Below are 23,345 nucleotides of genomic sequence, written 5' to 3'. Positions count from 1 at the left end.
AACAACACACAGGAGATTGCACTACATAAACCTTATCATAGCCTTTGAGATGTCCTCAGATGTCATCCTTGTGGAGCCATTTGAAAGGTCAGGCAGAGGATACCATGACCTGCAGTATGGGTCATATATGAAATCCCATACAGATGAAGATTCATCAACAAAATACTGGACCTAATTTACAACTTGGCCATGTGTTGCTCAGGATTGGAATTGGGTCATCCACCGGTATCACCTGTGTGAACGTCACCTCAATCAGGGCTCTGCAAGAAGGGGAAATTAAAGAATGCACCATGTACTGTCTCTAAGGGCCGTATTACACCAACAGATTATCTGACCAATTTCTGTCCAATCAGACCAATAGTTGGTGCAGATACAGATCGTGCTGCTGGCCTATGTGGGAGGAGCCTGCAGCCCAAGAATCTGCTTGTGCTCCTCCCACACAGTGCTGCAGAGCGATCTGTGTCTGCAGGGGAGAGCAGGATGTGAGCTTCAGGAACAGGACAAGGCGAGTAGTTACTGTGTTTTTGTTTGTTTTATAAACACAGAGGGGGCACTTACTACTGTGAAGGGGTCACAATGGGCATTCCTACTACAGAGGGGGCACAGAGGACATTACTACTATGAAGAGGGCACAATGGGCATTAATTCTATGAAGTGGGCATAGAGGGCATTACTACTGGGAAGGGGGTGGGCATAACTTATGGGGCACAGAGTGGGCATAACTTATGGGGCACAGAGTGGGCATTACACCTGTGAAGGGGGCACAATGGGCATTACTATTGTGAAGGGGCACAGAGGGCATTACTACTGTTATGGGGCACAGTGAGGGCATAACTACTCTGAAGGGGCACAGAGAGGGCATTACAACTGTCAAGGGGGCACGGATAGGGCATTAGTACTGTGAAGGGGGCACAATGAAAGAATAAATACTTTAGGAGGTTCAATGTGGTCATAACTACTGTGAAAGTTGTACAGAAAGGGGAAAAATACTGTGAGGGGGCACATATCTGGACAAAACTACTGTGAAGGTTGTACAATGAGGGCAATACTACTGTGAAGGGATACAATTTTTTGTATAGGGGGGTGCCAGAGAAAGTACCTGCCACGGGTGCCAAACACCCTAGGCATGACACTGGGCTCAAGGTAGAAGAAGGGGAGGGTGACATTAAAATCTGGGTGACCCTTTAAACTCCCATCCTGAGTCTAAGTGGTGATCCTGACAACACATATCTATTTTAGCCTTAGAGGTGATATTTGAATTAGGCAACCCATTTTTAAATACCATTTTAAGAACACTTTTCACATGGTCAGGATCTTTTATCGGTATTTGTAAACTAAAACCAGGAGGGGGGACTATGATGGAAAAAACTGTGCCTCTTCTGTGTCTGGGTCCAAATTCTTGTTTTGACTGACAAATACTGCTGAAAAATACTGACCAAAAACATGAGAAAATGCTCTTAAAGGGGTTGTCCGTTATCAGGAGGAAACCAGCCAACCGCTAGGATTTTCCTATAATATAGAACAGGTAAGTACTTAACTGACAGATCCCACAGTGCCACTCTTGTTCTCCCAGGTGGGCTCTATTTACCTGGCTGCAGCGGTGACGTCATGTTAAGAACATGTGACTGCTGTAGCCAATCACTGGCCATGTCGAGTGCACTGCTGAGGCCAGTGACTGGCTGCAGCGGTCACGTTATTGGCACAATGTCACTGCTGCAGCCGGGTAATTAGAGCCCAGCCAGTAGAACCAGAGTTGTGGATTGTCAGGTGAGTGGATTGCAGGGGTTGTCTTGTTTCCTCCTAAAACCGGACAACCCCTTTAATAGAGAAAGGACCCCTAGAAACTAATTTATTAGTCAGATCACAGCACGGGTACAAGGAGTATCTAAAAGAACCAACATGACAATGTATTTCACAAATTGCTCATAGTCAAGTGAGAATATGTACTGCTTAATTTCCCTTGTGGTGGCGCTACAGGGTTAAACACCTGCTACTAGTTTCTTCCACAGATTACATCCGATTGTTAGGGTCCTAGAAGCAGGACCTGAGAGGTGGGGAGGGGGGCCCATAATCTCACCTTTAACCACCTCCGGACCGCCTAACGCAGATGTGCGGTCCGGAGGTGGCGGCCCTGCGCAGAGTCACGCATATATGCGTCATCTCGCGAGGGCCGGGATTTCCTGTGAACGCGCGCACACAGGCGCGCGCGCTCACAGGAACGGAAGGTAAGCGAGTGGATCTCCAGCCTGCCAGCGGCGATCGCTCGCTGGCAGGCTGGAGATCCGAATTTTTTAACCCCTAACAGGTATATTAGACGCTGTTTTGATAACAGCGTCTAATATACCTGCTACCTGGTCCTCTGGTGGTCCCTTTTGTTAGGATTGACCACCAGAGGACTCAGGTAGGTCAGTACAGTCGCACCAAACACCACACTACACTACACCCCCCCCCCCGTCACTTATTAACCCCTTATAAACCCCTGATCACCCATGATCACCCCATATAAACTCCCTGATCACCCCCCTGTCATTGATCACCCCCCCTGTCAGGCTCCGTTCAGACGTCCGTATGATTTTTACGGATCCACGGATACATGGATCGGATCCGCAAAACTCATACGGACGTCTAAATGGAGCCTTACAGGGGGGTGATCAATGACAGGCGGGTGATCACCCATATACACTCCCTGATCACCCCCTGTCATTGATAACCCCCCTGTAAGGCTCCATTCAGACGTCCGCATGTGTTTTGTGGATCCGATCCATGTATCCATGGATCCGTAAAAATCATGCGGATGTCTGAATGGAGCCTTACAGGGGGGGTGATCAGTGACAGGGGGTGATCACCCTGATCACCCCCTGTCATTGATAACCCCCCTGTAAGGCTCCATTCAGACGTCCGCATGTGTTTTGTGGATCCGATCCATGTATCCATGGATCCGTAAAAAATCATGCGGATGTCTGAATGGAGCCTTACAGGGGGGGTGATCAGTGACAGGGGGGTGATCACCCTGATCACCCCCTGTCATTGATAACCCCCCTGTAAGGCTCCATTCAGACGTCCGCATGTGTTTTGCGGATCCGATCCATGGATCCGTAAAAATTATACGGACGTCTGAATGGAGCCTTACCAGGGGGGTGATCAATGACAGGGGGGTGATCCGGGAGTCTATATGGGTGATTACCCCCCTGTCATTGATCACCCCCCTGTCATTGATCACCCCCCCTGTCATTGATCACCCCCCTGTCATTGATCACCCCCCCCCCTGTAAGGCTCCATTCAGACATTTTTTTTGGCACAAGTTAGCGGAAATTTTTTGTTTGTTTTTGTTTTGTTTTTCTTACTAAGTCTCATATTCCACTAACTTGTGTCAAAAAATAAAATCTCCCATGAACTCAGCATACCCCTCACGGAATCCAAATGCGTAAACATTTTTAGACATTTATATTCCAGACTTCTTCTCACGCTTTAGGGCCCCTAAAAAGCCAGGGCAGTATAAATACCCCACATGTGACCCCATTTCGGAAAGAAGACACCCCAAGGTATTCGCTGAGGGGCATATTGAGTCCATGAAAGATTGAAATTTTTGTCCTAAGTTAGCGGAAAGTGAGACTTTGTGAGAAAAAAACCCAAAAAAATCAATTTCCGCTAACTTATGCAAAAAATAAAAAATTTCTAGGAACTCGCCAGTCCCCTCATTGAATACCTTGGGGTGTCTTCTTTCCAAAGTGGGGTCACATGTGGGGTATTTATACTGCCCTGGCTTTTTAGGGGCCGAAAGTGTGAGAAGAAGTCTGGGATCCAAATGTCTAAAATGCCCTCCTAAAAGGAATTTGGGCCCCTTTGCGCATCTAGGCTGCAAAAAAGTGTCACACATCTGGTATTGCCGTACTCAGGAGAAGTTGGGCAATGTGTTTTGGGGTGTCATTTTACATATACCCATGCTGGGTGAGAAAAATATCTTGGTCAAATGCCAACTTTGTATAAAAAAAAAAATAGGAAAAGTTGTCTTTTGCCAAGATATTTCTCTCACCCAGCATGGTTATATGTAAAATGGCACCCCAAAACACATTCCCCAACCTCTCCTGAGTACGGCGATACCAGATGTGTGACACTTTTTTGCAGCCAAGGTGGGCAAAGGGGCACATATTCCAAAGTGCACCTTTCGGATTTCGCAGGCCATTTTTTACAGATTTTGATTGCAAGGTACTTCTTACACATTTGGGCCCTAAATTGCCAGGGCAGTATAACTACGCCACAAGTGACCCCATTTTGGAAAGAAGACACCCCAAGGTATTCCGTGAGGGGCATGGCGAGTTCCTAGAATTTTTTATTTTTGTCACAAGTTAGCGGAAAATGATGATTTTTTCTTTTTTTTTCCTTACAAAGTCTCATATTCCACTAACTTGCGACAAAAAATAAAAAATTCTAGGAACTCGCCAGTGCCCCTCACGGAATACCTTGGGGTGTCTTCTTTCCAAAATGGGGTCACTTGTGGCGTAGTTATACTGCCCTGGCAATTTAGGGGCCCAAATGTGTGAGAAGAACTTTGCAATCAAAATGTGTAAAAAATGACCGGTGAAATCCGAAAGGTGCACTTTGGAATATGTGCCCCTTTGCCCACCTTGGCAGCAAAAAAGTGTCACACATCTGGTATCGCACGTACTCAGGAGAAGTTGGGAATGTGTTTTGGGGTGTCATTTTACATATACCCATGCTGGGTGAGAAAATATCATGGTCAAATGCCAACTTTGTATAAAAAAAATTAGGAAAAGTTGTCTTTTGCCAAGGATATTTCTCGTCACCCAGGCATGGGTACTATGTAAAATGGCACCCCAAAACACATTCCCCAACTTCTCCTGAGTACGGCGATACCAGATGTGTGACACTTTTTTGCAGCAAAGGGGGCAAAGGGGCACCATATTCCAAAGTGCACCTTTCGGATTTCACCGGTCATTTTTTACACATTTCGATTGCAAGGTACTCTACACATTTGGGCCCTATTGCAGGCAGTATACTACCACAAGTGACCCATTTGAAAGAAGACCCCCAAGGATTCGTGGGGCATGGCGAGTTCTAGAATTTTATTTTTGTCACAGTTAGTGGAAATAGAAGTCATCATCATTTCGCTAACTTGTGACAAAAATAAAACATTCTAGGAACTCGCCATGCCCCTCACGGAATACCTTGGGGTGTCTTCTTTCCAAAATAGGGGTCACTTGTGGCGTAGTTTATACTGCCCTGGCAATTTAGGGGCCCAATGTGTGAAGAAGTACCTTGCAATCGAAATGTGTAAAAATGACCGGTGAAATCGAAAGGTGCACTTTGGAATATGTGCCCCTTTGCCCACCTTGGCTGCAAAAAAGTGTCACACATCTGGTATCGCCGTACTCAGGAGAAGTTGGGGAATGTGTTTTGGGTGTCCATTTTACATATACCCAGCTGGGTGAGAGAAATATCTTGGCAAAAGACAACTTTTCCTATTTTTTTATACAAAGTTGGCATTTGACCAAGATATTTTTCTCACCCAGCATGGGTATATGTAAAATGACACCCCAAAACACATTCCCCAACTTCTCCTGAGTACGGCGATACCAGATGTGTGACACTTTTTTGCTGCCAAGGTGGGCAAAGGGGAACATATTCCAAAGTGCACCTTTTGGATTTCACAGGTCATTTTTTACACATTTTGATTGCAAAGTTCTTCTCACACATTTGGGCCCCTAAATTGCCAGGGCAGTATAACTACGCCACAAGTGACCCCATTTTGGAAAGAAGACACCCCAAGGTATTCCGTGAGGGGCACTGGCGAGTTCCTAGAATCTTTTATTTTTTGTCGCAAGTTAGTGGAATATGAGACTTTGTAAGGAAAAAAAGAAAAATCATCATTTTCCGCTAACTTGTGACAAAAAATAAAAAATTCTAGGAACTCGCCATGCCCCTCACGGAATACCTTGGGGTGTCTTCTTTCCAAAATGGGGTCACTTGTGGCGTAGTTATACTGCCCTGGCAATTTAGGGGCCCAAATGTGTAAGAAGTACCTTGCAATCAAAATCTGTAAAAAATGGCCTGTGAAATCCGAAAGGTGCACTTTGGAATATGCGCCCTTTGCCCACCTTGGCTGCAAAAAAGTGTCACACATCTGGTATTGCCGTACTCAGGAGAAGTTGGGGAATGTTTTTTGGGGTGCCATTTTACATATAACCATGCTGGGTGAGAGAAATATCTTGGCAAAAGACAACTTTTCCTATTTTTTTATACAAAGTTGGCATTTGACCAAGATATTTTTCTCACCCAGCATGGGCATTGGGGCCCAAATTCCTTCTAGGAGGGCATTTTTAGACATTTGGATCCCAGACTTCTTCTCACACTTTCGGGCCCCTAAAAAGCCAGGGCAGTATAAATACCCCACATGTGACCCCACTTTGGAAAGAAGACACCCCAAGGTATTCAATGAGGGGCCTGGCGAGTTCCTAGAAATTTTTTATTTTTTGCATAAGTTAGCGGAAATTGATTTTTTGGGTTTTTTTCTCACAAAGTCTCACTTTCCGCTAACTTAGGACAAAAATTTCAATCTTTCATGGACTCAATATGCCCCTCAGCGAATACCTTGGGGTGTCTTCTTTCCGAAATGGGGTCACATGTGGGGTATTTATACTGCCCTGGCTTTTTAGGGGCCCTAAAGCGTGAGAAGAAGTCTGGAATATAAATGTCTAAAAATGTTTACGCATTTGGATTCCGTGAGGGTATGGTGAGTTCATGGGAGATTTTATTTTTTGACACAAGTTAGTGGAATATGAGACTTAGTAAGAAAAAACAAAAACAAAAACAAACAAAAATTTCCGCTAACTTGTGCCAAAAAAAATGTCTGAATGGAGCCTTACAGGGGGGGGGGTGATCAATGACAGGGGGTGATCAATGACAGGGGGGGTGATCAATGACAGGGGGGTGATCAATGACAGGGGGGTAATCACCCATATAGACTCCCGGATCACCCCCTGTCATTGATCACCCCCCTGGTAAGGCTCCATTCAGACGTCCGTATAATTTTTACGGATCCATGGATCGGATCCGCAAAACACATGCGGACGTCTGAATGGAGCCTTACAGGGGGGTTATCAATGACAGGGGGTGATCAGGGTGATCACCCCCCTGTCACTGATCACCCCCCCTGTAAGGCTCCATTCAGACATCCGCATGATTTTTTACGGATCCATGGATACATGGATCGATCCACAAAACACATGCGGACGTCTGAATGGAGCCTTACAGGGGGGTTATCAATGACGGGGGTGATCAGGGTGATCACCCCCTGTCACTGATCACCCCCCCTGTAAGGCTCCATTCAGACATCCGCATGATTTTTACGGATCCATGGATACATGGATCGGTATCCACAAAACACTGCGGACGTCTGAATGGAGCCTTACGGGGGGTTATCAATGACAGGGGGTGATCAGGGAGTGTATATGGGTGATCACCCCGCCTGTCATTGATCACCCCCCTGTAAGGCTCCATTTAGACGTCCGTATGAGTTTTGCGGATCCGATCCATGTATCCGTGGATCCGTAAAATCATACGGACGTCTGAACGGAGCCTGACAGGGGGGGTGATCAATGACAGGGGGGTGATCAGGAGTTTATATGGGGTGATCATGGGTGCTCGGGGTTTATAAGGGTAATAAGTGACGGGGGGGGGGGTGTAGTGTGGTGTGGTGTTTGGTGCGACTGTACTGACCTACCTGAGTACCTCTGGTGGTCAATCCTAACAAAATGGACCACCAGAGGACCAGGTAGCAGGTATATTAGACGCTGTTATCAAACAGCGTCTAATATAACCTGTTAGGGGTTTAAAAAATTCGGATCTCCAGCCTGCCAGCGAGCGATCGCCGCTGGCAGGCTGGAGATCCCTCGCTTACCTTCCGTTCCTGGAGCGCGCGCGCGGTGTGCGCGCGTTCACAGGAAATCCGGCCCTCGCGAGATGACGCATATATGCTGACTCTGCGCAGGGCCGCCACCTCCGGCCCGCACATCTGCGTTAGGCGGTCCGGAGGTGGTTAAAGGTGAGATTATGGGCCCCCCTCCCCACCTCTCAGGTCCTGCTTCTAGGACCCTAACAATCGGATGTAATCTGTGGAAGAAACTAGTAGCAGGTGTTTAACCCTGTAGCGCCACCACAAGGGAAATTAAGCAGTACATATTCTCACTTGACTATGAGCAATTTGTGAAATACATTGTCATGTTGGTTCTTTTAGATACTCCTTGTACCCGTGCTGTGATCTGACTAATAAATTAGTTTCTAGGGGTCCTTTCTCTATTAAAGGGGTTGTCCGGTTTTAGGAGGAAACAAGACAACCCCTGCAATCCACTCACCTGACAATCCACAACTCTGGTTCTACTGGCTGGGCTCTAATTACCCGGCTGCAGCAGTGACATTGTGCCAATAACGTGACCGCTGCAGCCAGTCACTGGCCTCAGCAGTGCACTCGACATGGCCAGTGATTGGCTACAGCAGTCACATGTTCTTAACATGACGTCACCGCTGCAGCCAGGTAAATAGAGCCCACCTGGGAGAACAAGAGTGGCACTGTGGGATCTGTCAGTTAAGTACTTACCTGTTCTATATTATAGGAAAATCCTAGCGGTTGGCTGGTTTCCTCCTGATAACGGACAACCCCTTTAAGAGCATTTTCTCATGTTTTTGGTCAGTATTTTTCAGCAGTATTTGTCAGTCAAAACAAGAATTTGGACCCAGACACAGAAGAGGCACAGTTTTTTCCATCATAGTCCCCCCTCCTGGTTTTAGTTTACAAATACCGATAAAAGATCCTGACCATGTGAAAAGTGTTCTTAAAATGGTATTTAAAAATGGGTTGCCTAATTCAAATATCACCTCTAAGGCTAAAATAGATATGTGTTGTCAGGATCACCACTTAGACTCAGGATGGGAGTTTAAAGGGTCACCCAGATTTTAATGTCACCCTCCCCTTCTTCTACCTTGAGCCCAGTGTCATGCCTAGGGTGTTTGGCACCCGTGGCAGGTACTTTCTCTGGCACCCCCCTATACAAAAAATTGTATCCCTTCACAGTAGTATTGCCCTCATTGTACAACCTTCACAGTAGTTTTGTCCAGATATGTGCCCCCTCACAGTATTTTTCCCCTTTCTGTACAACTTTCACAGTAGTTATGACCACATTGAACCTCCTAAAGTATTTATTCTTTCATTGTGCCCCCTTCACAGTACTAATGCCCTATCCGTGCCCCCTTGACAGTTGTAATGCCCTCTCTGTGCCCCTTCAGAGTAGTTATGCCCTCACTGTGCCCCATAACAGTAGTAATGCCCTCTGTGCCCCTTCACAATAGTAATGCCCATTGTGCCCCCTTCACAGGTGTAATGCCCACTCTGTGCCCCATAAGTTATGCCCACTCTGTGCCCCATAAGTTATGCCCACCCCCTTCCCAGTAGTAATGCCCTCTATGCCCACTTCATAGAAGTAATGCCCATTGTGCCCTCTTCATAGTAGTAATGTCCTCTGTGCCCCCTCTGTAGTAGGAATGCCCATTGTGACCCCTTCACAGTAGTAAGTGCCCCCTCTGTGTTTATAAAACAAACAAAAACACAGTAACTACTCGCCTTGTCCTGTTCCTGAAGCTCACATCCTGCTCTCCCTGCAGACACAGATCGCTCTGCAGCACTGTGTGTGAGGAGCACAAGCAGATTCTTGGGCTGCAGGCTCCTCCCACATAGGCCAGCAGCACGATCTGTATCTGCACCAACTATTGGTCTGATGGACAGAAATTGGTCAGATAATCTGTTGGTGTAATACGGCCCTTAGAGACAGTACATGGTGCATTCTTTAATTTCCCCTTCTTGCAGAGCCCTGATTGAGGTGACGTTCACACAGGTGATACCGGTGGATGACCCAATTCCAATCCTGAGCAACACATGGCCAAGTTGTAAATTAGGTCCAGTATTTTGTTGATGAATCTTCATCTGTATGGGATTTCATATATGACCCATACTGCAGGTCATGGTATCCTCTGCCTGACCTTTCAAATGGCTCCACAAGGATGACATCTGAGGACATCTCAAAGGCTATGATAAGGTTTATGTAGTGCAATCTCCTGTGTGTTGTTCTGTTCCCCTGGTTTTGTGTATACAGACGTGGTGTTCTGGTTTTGGGAATAAGGCATCACTGATTTTATGGCCAGCCACAAGAATTCGGGGTGGGGGTGGGGGGCGTTCTCCTACTCTGATATCTTTAATATTATTTTGCTATCTATACCACCACACGTGTAATGTTTAATAATTGGTTTAGTGCCCCTTATCAAAACTTGTCCCAACACAATCCATGATGGCCACATGTGCAAACCTCTCCATTACAAGGGCTAGGGCAGCCGTCTCTTATTGCTATAAGTACTGTAGATGGTTGTTACATTATAAATGTGTTAACAGATCGTTATTATACGTAGAAAATCTACATATACGGGAGGCCGGGATATGCCCTACATCTGGTCTTTTTGCAGCTAGAAGAAATCCCCTCAGACTCTTAATTGGTTTTGGCAGTTATAGCATAATGCAGACCTCCCCTCCTTAGTGTTTTACTCCTTTGTGACATCTTTTGTTATGTCTTTTATGGTTTTAATATTTTATGAGCTAAACTGCATTGTTCGTGGTCTAGCTTAGAGCGGAGAAGTCAGGTCTGCTGTTTGCTCCACAATTACTTGTGAGTTTTAGGCTGGAGGCGCATTGACAGCTGTGTGTATTAGATGTAAAAGTTCTGTGTGTGGAGCCTTTTTGTAGCATCGTTCGTAACATCTGATTCATTTCTTCCTTAGGATTTCAAAGAACATAAACCACAGGTGCCTCAGAACTCACAGGGAAGTAAGAATAACGCAGAAGACATCCCGGGAGGGCATGTGAAGAGGCTGACACAAGGTCAACCTGAAGGACAAGAGAACTCCTTACTTCAGAGTCCCCCAGTACAACCTGCATCCTCAAGGCTAGTGACGCGAAATGACAGCCGTGTTTCCAGATTTACCAGGACAGTTAACAGTCTTCAGGCCCGCAGAGAGGTACGTGCACATATTTGGTTTCTGCCACTGGTCAGGTCCTTGGATTCAGTGTTTGAAGTCAACAGTTGCACAGAACAAGTAGAGCATATACAACACTTGTTTTTCTCTCCTTAGCTCCTAAATATTCATATTTAGCAACGTTTGCCACTGGCTTTGCTATTGTAGGTTTTACTCAAAGGGATTATTCACGTTTTTAATATTTGTGGCATAGCTCAAGGATATACCACAAATGCCTGATATACATGGGATTTGCCTCTGGGACCCACCCTTGTCAGGCATTTATAATATATTCAAAGGGTGAAGGTGGGAAATATCCCTTTTAAGGCTACTTTTGCATTTTTGCTGGATCGGTCATCTAATACAACTGTCTGCATCCATTCAGAACGGATCTGGTTGTATCATATCCCAAATGAACAAGACAGATCCGTCACTAAATCAATGGGCTCCGTATCTTTTTTTTTTTGTTTGTAAAAAACGAATCCGGCACCATTGACTTACATTGTGTCTTTCATGCCGGATTTGTCTTGCTCAGTATCCCATTAGGCACTCAAAAATCGCTTTTTTGTGCGTCATGGGAACATAGCAGGGCGGAATGCACTCTGGTTCACTTCATTCCCTTCAGTTCAGTTTTGTCCCTATTGACAATGAATGGGGACAAAGCTGAAGCGTTTTTCTCCGGTTTTGTGATCCTCAGACGGCTTTTAATACCGGAAAGAAAAGGCGCAGAGTGAAAGTAGCCTAATATTTTTTCTTTTTTTTTTTTTCTTTATGAAAACATTATGCCTTCTGTTGACACTGCTTTCATTAACTAGAGGTTTATATTTCTGCAGAATGAGGACCAACGTGTACCACCACATGACCAAGAGCTGAAGAATACAGTTGGTCATGACCCCCCAGGAGTTATGGATAAAAAGACACCCACCGTGAAAGTTCTAGTTGCCAACGAACAAGTGTCAGTTCACAGGTGCGTGGCTGAGTGCTTGTCTTTTCATTCCGCCTCTAATCCTTTATCCTTATTGCTGTGACTTAGTTCTTCACGCTGATTAATCCTCTTATTTTCTTACACTGTCACAGACTGAATAGAGTTCAGGTTTACAGCTAGCTGTTGACATGATGGAAGTAATTCATTATTCTAGTCAAATGTGAAGAATATAAATATATAAATTTCAGCAAAAAATGTATTAGTAACTGTATAACTTCTGACTGCTGTGTAGTTATTCTACAAAAGTTACAGTATTTTTCGCCCTATAAGACGCACAGTTTTTTGAGGAATAAAATACGAAATATTTTTAATCAAAAGGTGTACTTTTGGTTGGATTTTGAACTAATGGTGGTCTGTGGATAGCACTGTTATGGTGGGGATCTGTGGATGGCACTGTTATGGGGGGGGGGAATCTGTGGAGGCACTGTTATGGGCGGGGGGGTGGGATCTGTGGATGGCACTGTTATGGGGGGGGGGGAATCTGTGAGTGCACTGTTATGGGGAGGGGCATCTGTGGATGGCACGAATATGGGGTGGGGGGGAACTGTGGATGACACTGCTATATATGTCCACCCACAGATTCCCCCCCATAACATGTCCCCCAATACAACAGGCCCTGCGGCTCAAAACAGTATTTCTAAGCAGTAATCCTTAACCTCTTAATAACTTTAACCAAAGTTGCGCTCTCCCCTTTATCAGCACTTGCTAACGAGCATCCGGAGCAGGCAGAGCGGCTGGCAGCATTACATTACTCACTGACGTGCGCGCCTGCTCCGCCTGCTTCATTCATAAAGTGAGAGGAGCAGGTGCGCGACATCAGTGAGTGACGTAACGCTGCCAGCCGCTCTGCCTGCTCCGGATGCTCGTTAGTAAGTGCTGTTTGGCTGCGTTCCCATACCGGAGAGCAAACCACAGCATGCTGCGTTTTTCTTTACCTCATGGGATGCGGAGCAAGACAGATCCGTCATGACCCACAATGCAAGTCAATGGGGACGGATCCGTTTTCTCTGACGCAATAGAAAACTGATCCGTCCTCCATTAACTTTCAATGGAGTTCATGACTGATCCGTCTTGGTTATGTTAAAGATAATACAACCGGATCCGTTCATAACGGTTGCAGACGGTTGTATTATCAGTAACGGAAGCGTTTTTGCTGAGCCCTGCCGGATCCAGCAAAAAACGCTAGTGTGAAAGTAGCCTAACTGAGGAAACGACAGCCTGAAAACACTTTGCTATCTTCTTATAGCCTTCTCCTACTTTGTGGGCCTTAACCATTTTTTTAAGAGTGTTCGGCAGCTGCTTAGAAGAACCCATGGCTGCTGATTTTTGGGATAAGGTTAGAGAAGTCTGGGGATTTATAAAGTTTTGGATTTTGCATCACCTGGCCTTTCCTAACTATGATTGTGAATAAGCCTTATTAACCTTAACAGGCTATTTAAGGTCTGAGATAGGGATCGACCGATATTGATTTTTTTTTTTTTTTAGGGCCGATGGGCTGATACTGATGATCTGTGAATTTTCATTTTTGAAAATAAATAAATTCCTACACAAATCTGCTGAAAATTAGTATTTTTATTTGTAAATCCTTCTTTTTCATTTATAATTAATATTTTAGAACCTTTGACTTCACACTGTCCCTGCTGCTCTGTGCTTTGTGCACACAGCAGCAAGGGAGCTGACTATGGCAGCCAGGGCTTCAATAGCATCCTGGCTGCCATGGTAACCGATCGGAGCCCCAGGATTACACTGCTGGGGCTCCGATCGGAAGCTGCCACTGAGGAGGAGGGGAGAGGGGACCCTGTGGCCACTGCCACCAATGATTTTAATACTGGGGGGGGGGCGCACTGCACCACCAATGATTAATACAGGGGTTGGGGGGGCACTACGCCACCAATGAAGATAACTCTCTTATTAATTCATATACAGGAGGCGGGAGCTGGCTGCAGAATCACATAGCTGGCTCCCGACTCTATGTCTATGACAAGTAGCTGTGATCCGCGGCAGTTAACCCCTCAGGTGTGGCACCTGAGGGTTAACTACCGCAGATCGCAGCTACCCGCTCAGATAGTCAGGAGCCGGCTATGTGTTCTGCAGCCAGCTCCCGCCTCCTGTATATGAATTAATAAGAGTTATCTTCATTGGTGTGCAGTGGCCCACAGACCCTCCCCTCTCTTGTCCTCCCTCCTCTCATTGGTGGCAGCAGCAGCACAGGGGGAGGTAGACACCGCTTCCTTCTCCCCTGTGCTGCTGAGGAACACGGAGAGCGCTGTCAGCAGCACGTTCAGTGTTCCCGATTCGTTATTGGAATATCTGCAAAATAGGTGCCGATACAGATAACGTTCAAAATCCTGAATATCGGCGATAATATCGGTAAAACCGATAATCGGTCGATCCCTAGTCTGAGACCTCGGTCAAAGTTATCTCTGTGCTGAAATCTCCTTGGGTTCCTATACTTTTGCAAGGTACTTCTGCAGCGCGCCAGACCTGCAGGGTATAGCGATAGTGAGGTCACGGTATGGGCAATCGAGAGTACTAGGAGAACCCTGGGCAGGCATGCAGCAGTGAAGGAGAGGTAGACACTAGTTCCTCTGGGGCACACTCTGTATGGAGGGACCAGGCCTGATGGTGTGAGGTGCCCTGGATGTTGCAGGTATTTTGAGTGCCTTCGGTTAGGTCCCTTTAAGAATCGTGACGCCAGTGCCTGTAACGGTGGCACACCGGTTTGCAGGAGGATTAGTACACAGTTGGTAAACCAAATGTTGCTTTACTTTAGACAACAGTCCAACTTTATACAAGCAGTTGCAGTTGTGTATAATGCAGTCCTTTACAGTATAAATGCACAGCAGGTTTCAATCTTGCAAGATACTTGGAGGGCAAACAGTTAATGCTTTGCAGTACAATGCTGCTATATCCCCACAGCTATTCTAGCTGGCTGGATCCCAAGGCCCGGAAGCCTAATTGCTGGCTTAAATCCTTGGTGTATAATCTTTCCTTCAGTATTGGCACTTGCTTTAGGTTACAGTACCTTGGTTTTCCTAGCTGGCTTCTCTGCTGGAGTGGAAAGGTGGCTGCAGGTTGCTCCCAGGAGGTCCTCTCCTACTACTGGGGTGTCTCATCTGTGTTATCTGGATTACTGGTCTCCAGGCAGGCTGTACTCCTTCTAGCCTCCTGGTGCAACTAGAAGCCAGGACTATCTAGCTGCATGTCAGGAGGAGGCTCTCAGCATATCCTGGGCTGGTGCCTTCTCACTTCTGTCTCCACAGACTCCTGACTATGACCTAACCCCTCCCTGTCTGGGCCTGGACATTTATACTAGGGGCTCCCTATCTCCCTCTAGTGTCTGGGATGTCTAATTACACCCAACTAGGCCTGCTAAGCATTAACAGGGGAAACATACCAATGCAAAAACACACAGGAAATACATTACAATGCATGGATAAATACAATATCACGGTCCCTTGTGAGCAGAAGTAACACGTTACCCAATTGACCCTTGTGTAGTGCCCACTCCTACCTAGTGGGACACTACACTTCTTTCCTTTTTTCACTAAAATTGTACAAAACTAAAATAATACACAGATTTGAAATTGCTTAAAATTTTTTAAAGTTTGTTTCATCTTTAACTTTTTATGCCTTTTGGAGATCATTTCATCTTTAACTTGCTTAACTGTTGACAGTAACAGTAATTTTGACCAGGGTTGGCCAAACTTTTGCATGCCACTGTATAGGGTGTTTAAACCCCAGGGAACACAGCATAATAATAAAAGGGCTTACTTTTCACACTGGCACATGTTGGGCACAACATGTCTGACACAAAAATGGCGTATCTGTGGAAAAACTGCAATTTACACTTTTCACCATCTAATGTGCATTCATTTTTGCAAAACGCATGTGGGGTGAAAATGCTTACTACATCGCTTGGTAAATCTTGCGAGGGGTGTGGTTTCTAAAATGGGGTTTCTTTTTCACACTTGTCTCTACAGTTGTCAGTCAGTGCAGTTTAAATCCCCAAACTAGGCCTTGAATGCACATGTTGCTCTTCCCCTTCTAAACTCTGCAGTGTGCCCAAACAGCAGCTTATGACCACATAGGGTGTAATGTAAAAATATGAAATAAATTTGGGGTGATTTTTCTCCTATTACCACTTTTGAAAATGGAACATTTTATTGGAAGAATTGAAAATTTTTCATTTTCACAGCCAAGTGTTTCTAAAATTGTATGAAATGGCTGTGGGGTCAGAGTGCTCACTACATTCCTCTATAAATTCATCACGGGGTGTAGTTTCCAAAATGGGGTCACTTTTTGGGTATTTCCGCTATAGGGGTACCTCAGGGGTCAGGGTCTCTTCAAATGCGACATGGTGCCCAAAAACCATTCTAGCAAATCTGGCCGCCAAAAACCATATGGTGCTCTTTCTATTCTGAGCCTTCTGGTGTGTCCATATAGCAGTCTATGGCCACATGTGGGGGGTTTCTGTAAACTGCAGGATCAGGGTAATATTGAGCTTTGCAAAAAAATTTTAGGGGTGTAGTTTCTAAAATAGGTGGTTTTTATTATACAGGGTGGCTCACAAAAAAGTAGCCCGCTTCCAGCGTTAGTATGACGAGATGAACCAGTAAGTGTTTTTTTTTTTTTTTTTTTTCAATTACCCACAAGTCACAAAAGATGCTGCAAGTGGTCCCAGTTCACATCTATGGATCTTTGGGCAGGTCGGATAATGTTGGCTGATACTGTGTGCAGCTCTTAAACACTATCCGCAGCATCATGTCGTTGATTTTCTTTTCTTTGAGATCAAAAAAAGCATGCATGACTTTTTTTTCCATTAAAAAAAATGGATCTCAGACGCAAATGGCTAAGGCTACTTTCACACTAGCGTTGTTTAAATCCAGCGTTCAATCCCCACACAACGGAACTGCCCGCCGGATCCGGAAAAACGTGTGAAAACAGATGCAAAATGTGCATAGCGGATGCTTTAAAATACCGGATCAGTTTTTTTTTTTCCTGAAAAATTAAACTTGCCTAACGGGTTAAAATGCACTTCAGTCACCTGAGTTGTGCGCCAAGTGGATTTACTTCAGAATTACCGTAAATTTAAAATGTAAAATAAAACGTTTTCAGAAGGGTTTTTCCAGTTTGTTTTTGACTATTGAGGCGGACGGGGTGGGGGGTATTTATATATTTCTAACCTTTCAAGTGGTTACCGAAGTTTCTGTCCCCCATCTTTTCTGCTGCCTGGGCATGCTGCAGGATATGGTACTCCCTCCGCTCCCGTATCTGAGTATTATTCCTGTCTGTTAGAGACACTGGAAGGTTGTATCTTTTAATTATGTCTACTGAACAAATCCACAGGCGACGTCTTTCACCCTGCAGACTTGCTGAAGCCAGTTCTGGCGCTTCACTCTTGCGTGTGATTGGAAGTTTGTGCCAAAAACCCTAATGAAGTTTTTTTTGTTATTGTTGACACAGCAGGGGTGACAATGAAAGCCATTGTTAAGTCCTTAGAATTGAGGAGCTTGGGGCATTAGTTTTTTTCCCCTCGTCTTAATGAAGCTGTTTGTAGAGGTATTGCAACTATATTCTTCTTAAAGCAAATGTCGATCTAATATTTAATTTTCTATGATTGATCCCATCTCGCCTAATCCTATAATACTGAAAGTGGTGTAAACTTTGGGATCGACTTATCACGGAAACACCTTTTGAGAAGTATTGCCGTGGTCCTGGTTCTTCAGCACTTGGAAGTTGTGCTTTTTTTTTTTTTTTGTGTGATGGTCAGCCACTAATCATTCGAAATGAAAATGCCCACTAACAGACAATGAAGCAGATTTACTAATAGTGTCACACTTTACACTGTCTAAGGGACCATATTTTTGCGCTCCATTTGGTGCAGACAGCCTCTGTTTTAAATTCCGTCCAAATCCGACCAGCAGCCGTGTCCTTTCCGCCTCCCATTCATTTTAATGGAAGGAAGCACTGAAGATTGTGGACTGGTGGCTTAAAGCAGCTGCTGGGCGAAAAGGGGACATGTCTGTGATCTTCAGCGCTGCCTCTATTATTCCGGCTACAAGTTTATGACTAAAGTACGAGTGGCTGTTACCAGTTAGGAGGGTGTTCCTGCCCAGTCCGACACGATCCAGTGAGTGCTGTGAGTACTAGATTGTGCATGGACACAACTCAACTGATAACACCCAGTTCTACTTAATAAACTTCTGTAGGACAATATACAGGTATAACAATATATGCTCCAGAATTGTTATTACATGGGGAATGCAAGTGGGTTACTAAAATAGACATGTCAGAAGAGGCGACAGGTCCTATTAAGGACCAAGAGAATTTTTTGCCCACTCTTTCTGTGAGCCATGAGGCTACATAGCTATTTGAGGCATTGTTTTTTATGGCAAGATATATATAATATATATATATATATATATATATATATATATATTTTAGGCTTACATTACAAAGGCATCCCCCGGCGATCATATTGCCTGAGCTGACAGCCCCCATGGTGATCGGTATCATCCATTCGGCTGAAGTGGGTCAGTACTACAGGCCGCCGCTTCATTTCTCCAGTAACAGTGAGTGAGTAAATACAGTGAGGGCTCGTACAGCAGACGTCTGCACTCTGTAGAGGGTAAGGGCGCCTCTACAGGTCGTCGTCCTTTCTTGGCCAGCGCTTGTGATTTTCTGCCGAGGGAATAAGACGGGGCAGAGGAGACGGCCTTTACTGCACACTGTCTCACCGATAAAAGCTGCCCTTTCTTTGCTCTGCCATCTGCTGCTTGTGATTTCTTATGCTTTTGTGTTGTAAAATGTCTGCCCATGGCATTCTGCTTGGCACTGAACTCTTCTGCACAACTTAGGTGGTTTGTATTGTAGGTTTTTATTCTTAACTATAAGGAAGCATGAATTGAACACATTATTAGTGACCACGCACATTTTTACAGAATTGCATTCGAGGAACTATAGCTTATTTGTTTTTTCATCAATATACCTTTATGAGGACAAGTTATAGTTTTTAATGCACCATTTTGGGTACATGTAATCATTGATTAACACCAGCTATCTGTCTTAAACCCCTTTGTTTACGTCAGTAAAAAGGCATGTTGGTGGTCACTAAGGGGTTAAATGATCTGCAATCTCATAAAACTACAGCTGCAAATGACTTTGTGGAACGGATTCTCCAAATTCAGGCAAATAACTGCTACGGTCGTCACGCACATTAGGTAGCTGCCGGCCAAATGCTCATTTTACCAATGGTTGCCTGTCCAGACCCCCTAAACATTTTACTGGTAGCCAAGAATTCATTCTAATCAGAAAACAAAGAATCACATATGTCCAATCCCTCTTTCCTTGAACATAATTGACTGCTGGGACCCCAACCGATCACTTGACCTGGCACGGCCACTACACAGTTGACAGAGCTTTCTGGTTCCACCTCTATCCACTGTGGTTTTTTGGGAACTGGTATCAGGCCTCCACCAGGCTAATATTGATTACCTATCTGAAGGATATGGCCATCAATATCTAGAGCTGGGAAAACCCCTTTAAAGGGGTTGTGCGCCTTTTGGAGTGTTTTGGCAACCCCCTTCTGGGTAGACCTGCAAAGGGAACCATACCTACCTGCTTCCTGGTGCTAGTTCCCAGCATCTTAGTTCCTTGTCCTCGACTGCTTTTCTGGGCTCCCTGAATGTAAACGTCCTGTTTGGACCCACCACAGCCAATCATTGGCCTCAGCAGTGACCTGATCCCCTTGCGTCATGACAATTCATCACGTGACGCAAGGGAAGCAGGTCACCGCTGCGGCCAGCGATTTGGAGCCCAACAGAGCAGCAGAGGCTGGGAAGTGCCGATGTCAGGAAGCAGGTAAGTATGCTCCCCTTCACAGGTCTGCCCAGGAGGGAGGTTGCCAACTCCACCTCCCTCCCCCAAAGGTGCAAACAGGCTTGATCAAGGGGTTAATAGTGCTGGAGGATCTCCAATACACTGCCAGCCCCTGTAGCCACATGGATCCTCATTACAGTAATGATGAAGAAATACCTTGAGGGGCGCTGACTCCTAGAGGAGGGACTGCGGTCTAGAAAAAGAGAAGACAATGCTCTTTGGGTGTTACCTTACAGCCCCCAGTGTGTCATGAATTCATCAGCCATAAAGTAGTCCTTGTAAACTTAGGCCGTTCAGGGTACTTATCTCTGGAGACGTCCAGAGAAAGGCCGGATTGTTTCTGCAGGAATAAGGAGCTGGGAACTATATTAAGAAGCTGAGGTTTACATGAAGCACATTAACGGCACTCATTTCATTAAAAGGGTTCTCCAGGAATGATTGAAAATGGCTGCCATAAACCTGTCCTAGAATGTGAGCAGGACTGGTTACCTTCACCTGCAGAGCTGCCAATGGGATTAGGGGGCAGAGCCTCACTGAACTGCTCTACAATAGAGGCAATGATGTTATCCTGCCTGTGATATGCCATCATGGCTGAGCAGCCTGACAGGAAAACTCCCCAATATGTAGTATATGCAAGTGCCAGAAGGTGGTGTGCAGCTCTGCAAGTGGTGGCAGCCAGTCCTGCTCACGTTCCTGGAGAGGTTCGAAGTAAATGGCATTATTTATTCATTATAGACGTCACACTTCTGTTTTACATTGGTAATCAATTTGCTTTCCATTCCATTTTATGAACCTCTGCGGTGTGTAACATGTAAAGGAAACCTCTGGAAGCTTAAACCTTGTGCTATGCCTAGTACAGGGCCTAGAGGGCGCTTTTTAATCACAGGTCTGCTGGATTCCTGTTACTAGAGCACGGTGCATTGTGGGAGCTTACATGGAGCCAGTCATATTAACAATGCAGTGCAATCTGCAGGCAGCAGGTTATAGAGCAGGAGGAGCTGAGCAGATTGTAAGCTCTTGTGAGCAGGGCCCTCATTTACTCTTGTTCTAATTATTGACTTGTCTGTTACTATGTGATTTATGACGGTACATGAACCCATGGATTGTAAAGCGCCGCAGAATTTGTTGGCGCTATGTAAATAAAGATTATTATTATTATATGGTTTAAAAAGGAAGGATTCAGTAAAACTTGTATTTTATGCATTTAAATCCCCGCTCTTTTTATGCTTCGGAGTCCAGCGGGTGATCCTACTAGGTGATTGATAGCTATGCTGTATGTAGACTCTTACAGGGAAGGCTGTCGGTCACTGAGTGGGACAACGCACTGGACTCCGAAGTCTAGAATGAGCAGAGAAGTAAATGACAAGTCACATTGGAACACAACTATATATCATTCAGTTATATATTGCTCAGCTCCTCCTGCTCTATCACAGGCATGCTCAACCTGCGGCCCTCCAGCTGTTGTGAAACTACAACTCCCACAATGCCCTGCTGTAGGCTGATGGCTGTAGGCTTTTCGGGCATGTTGGGAGTTGTAGTTTTGCAACAGCTGGAGGGCCGCAGGTTGAGCATGCCTGCTATATAACATGCTTACAGACTGCACAGCATTTTCGATCAAAGTGGTTCTCTCTAAAAGGGTTTTCTAGTCGCTAGTGTAGGACCTCGCTTTATGATCACAATGCTGTGTCCTCTTCTATGTTTTTCCTGCAGAGCAGCGCTCGCGGCCACATTGCCGTAAAGGGAACTGCAGGGCGGCCCCTTCAGACAGTGGGTCGCTGAGCTGCCGCTGTACAGGGAAAAGCTGTGAGGGGAATGCAGCAGTACTCCAATGCCTTTAGTTCTTTCATCCTCTGGATCAGTGGGGTTTTCATACATCAGACCCCCACCAATCATATGGCTATCCTAGCATTATGTATAGAGAGAAAAAGAGCATTTTTCTACTCCCCGTGTTAGCATATAGGAAAGACTTCTTGTTTTACATCCCACTTGGTATCCGGGAAAACGCTGTCTTGGCCAGAAGTAAAACTTCCAGCACTCAAGGGACATATCTTTAGTATAAAACCATCATTTTATTGAAAAAAACCTTAGAAAATGACATGACTCAGAGCCCTGGTCAGCTCGCTGACATGTTTCGAACCTAGTTGCAATGATTCTTACTTAAAAACAACAACAACAAAAACATTATCAATATACATAATTAACATAATAGTCATAATCCAGCAAGTAGGACTCTATCATATAAATGCTCTCCTATGTGTTTTCTGATTGTTCTCATAGTGCTACTTACATACTGTACCTGACAGCGATCACAAAAACATCGCATGTGTGGCATCACATGACAAAAAGGATTTATCCCATCACTTGATGAGAAAACCCCCTTTTAAATGTCGTGACCTATTACATCTAAAGCGGAACGGTTTCAGGCACATGACTGTCTGCAGAGTACGGCAACACCATTGCTTTGGTTGTGACTGGAGAAGAATAAATGGCATACAGTACAAGTATTTACAAATAATCAGCTTCTTATGTAGATCTTTTATGTGAAATGTGTTTTCCCAATATCCATATCGAAGTTATTTTGATTATGGATTTACTTTAATTAGCGTAATAACTGGGCTGATGATGTGCTAGTAAATACATTGATTTGAGAGTTTTTTTTATTATGCAGTTGGCAAGACATAGTTAACAAAGTGAACGCCAAGATGACCGAAGCAGAAAAGAAAAATGGCGTCAGTAACGCTGTCACAAAGTCTGACCGCCATCCAACTGAAAATCGGAAACATGGGCTACCACAACAGGGCAACCACAAAATGGAGGCAGATGTAGAATCGGAGCTGGGTAAGCGATGCTTAACACACAAATAAAGGAAACTGAGAAACGCACGGCACATACTGGGAATTTTGCTGAGCAACCACAAGTCTGTTTGTTAATTAACGTGCATTTAAAGGGCATCTGTCAGCAGTTTTGTACCTATGAAACCGGCTGACGTGTTTTCCATGTACGCTTGGCAGCTGAAGACATCTGTGTTGGTCCCAGGTACATATGTGCCGCATTGCTGAGAAAAATGAGGTTTTCATATATGAAAATGAGCCTCTAGGAGCCGTTACACATATATATGATGCTGAATGAGCAGAACACAATGCAAGGAATGAAAGATGCACATTTTTCTTGGTCCGTAGGACCAAAAATGGCCCATTCCTTCAGGGGTCAAGGTGAAGGGCTCATGTAAAACATTTGCATGAAATTTGAGCTACGCCTCTTGTGAAATTTGTTGAAAAGTGAAGTTCCCCTTTAATTTCGACATTCTATTTGAATATACAATATACCTAATCTTACCATTTCCATCCTCTGTCCGTGTACTTGAGCCTCCTGTTATAGTCCCTTGTACCTGTTGTCAAACTTCCCA

At 45.0% G+C, this 23,345-nt stretch overlaps 1 protein-coding gene across 1 annotated transcript in view; it reads left to right on the top strand.

The window, feature by feature from the left end:
* The first annotated feature begins 49 nt into the window (after positions 1-49).
* LOC122926179 (Golgi integral membrane protein 4-like) overlaps positions 50-23,345 on the top strand; it is a 65,871-nt gene continuing 42,575 nt past the window's right edge. The window contains exons 1-6 of the mRNA XM_044277560.1: positions 50-87; positions 9,878-9,971; positions 10,683-10,727; positions 10,840-11,076; positions 11,907-12,040; positions 22,608-22,777. Of these exons, the coding sequence (XP_044133495.1) occupies positions 50-87; positions 9,878-9,971; positions 10,683-10,727; positions 10,840-11,076; positions 11,907-12,040; positions 22,608-22,777 (718 nt within the window). The remainder of the gene's footprint in view (positions 88-9,877; positions 9,972-10,682; positions 10,728-10,839; positions 11,077-11,906; positions 12,041-22,607; positions 22,778-23,345) is intronic.

The sequence above is a fragment of the Bufo gargarizans genome, chromosome 2 (assembly GCF_014858855.1).
Source record: "Bufo gargarizans isolate SCDJY-AF-19 chromosome 2, ASM1485885v1, whole genome shotgun sequence".
Classification (NCBI taxonomy): domain Eukaryota; kingdom Metazoa; phylum Chordata; class Amphibia; order Anura; family Bufonidae; genus Bufo; species Bufo gargarizans.
Note: the sequence above shows the minus strand (reverse complement) of the source record. Positions and strands in the feature narration are given on the sequence as shown.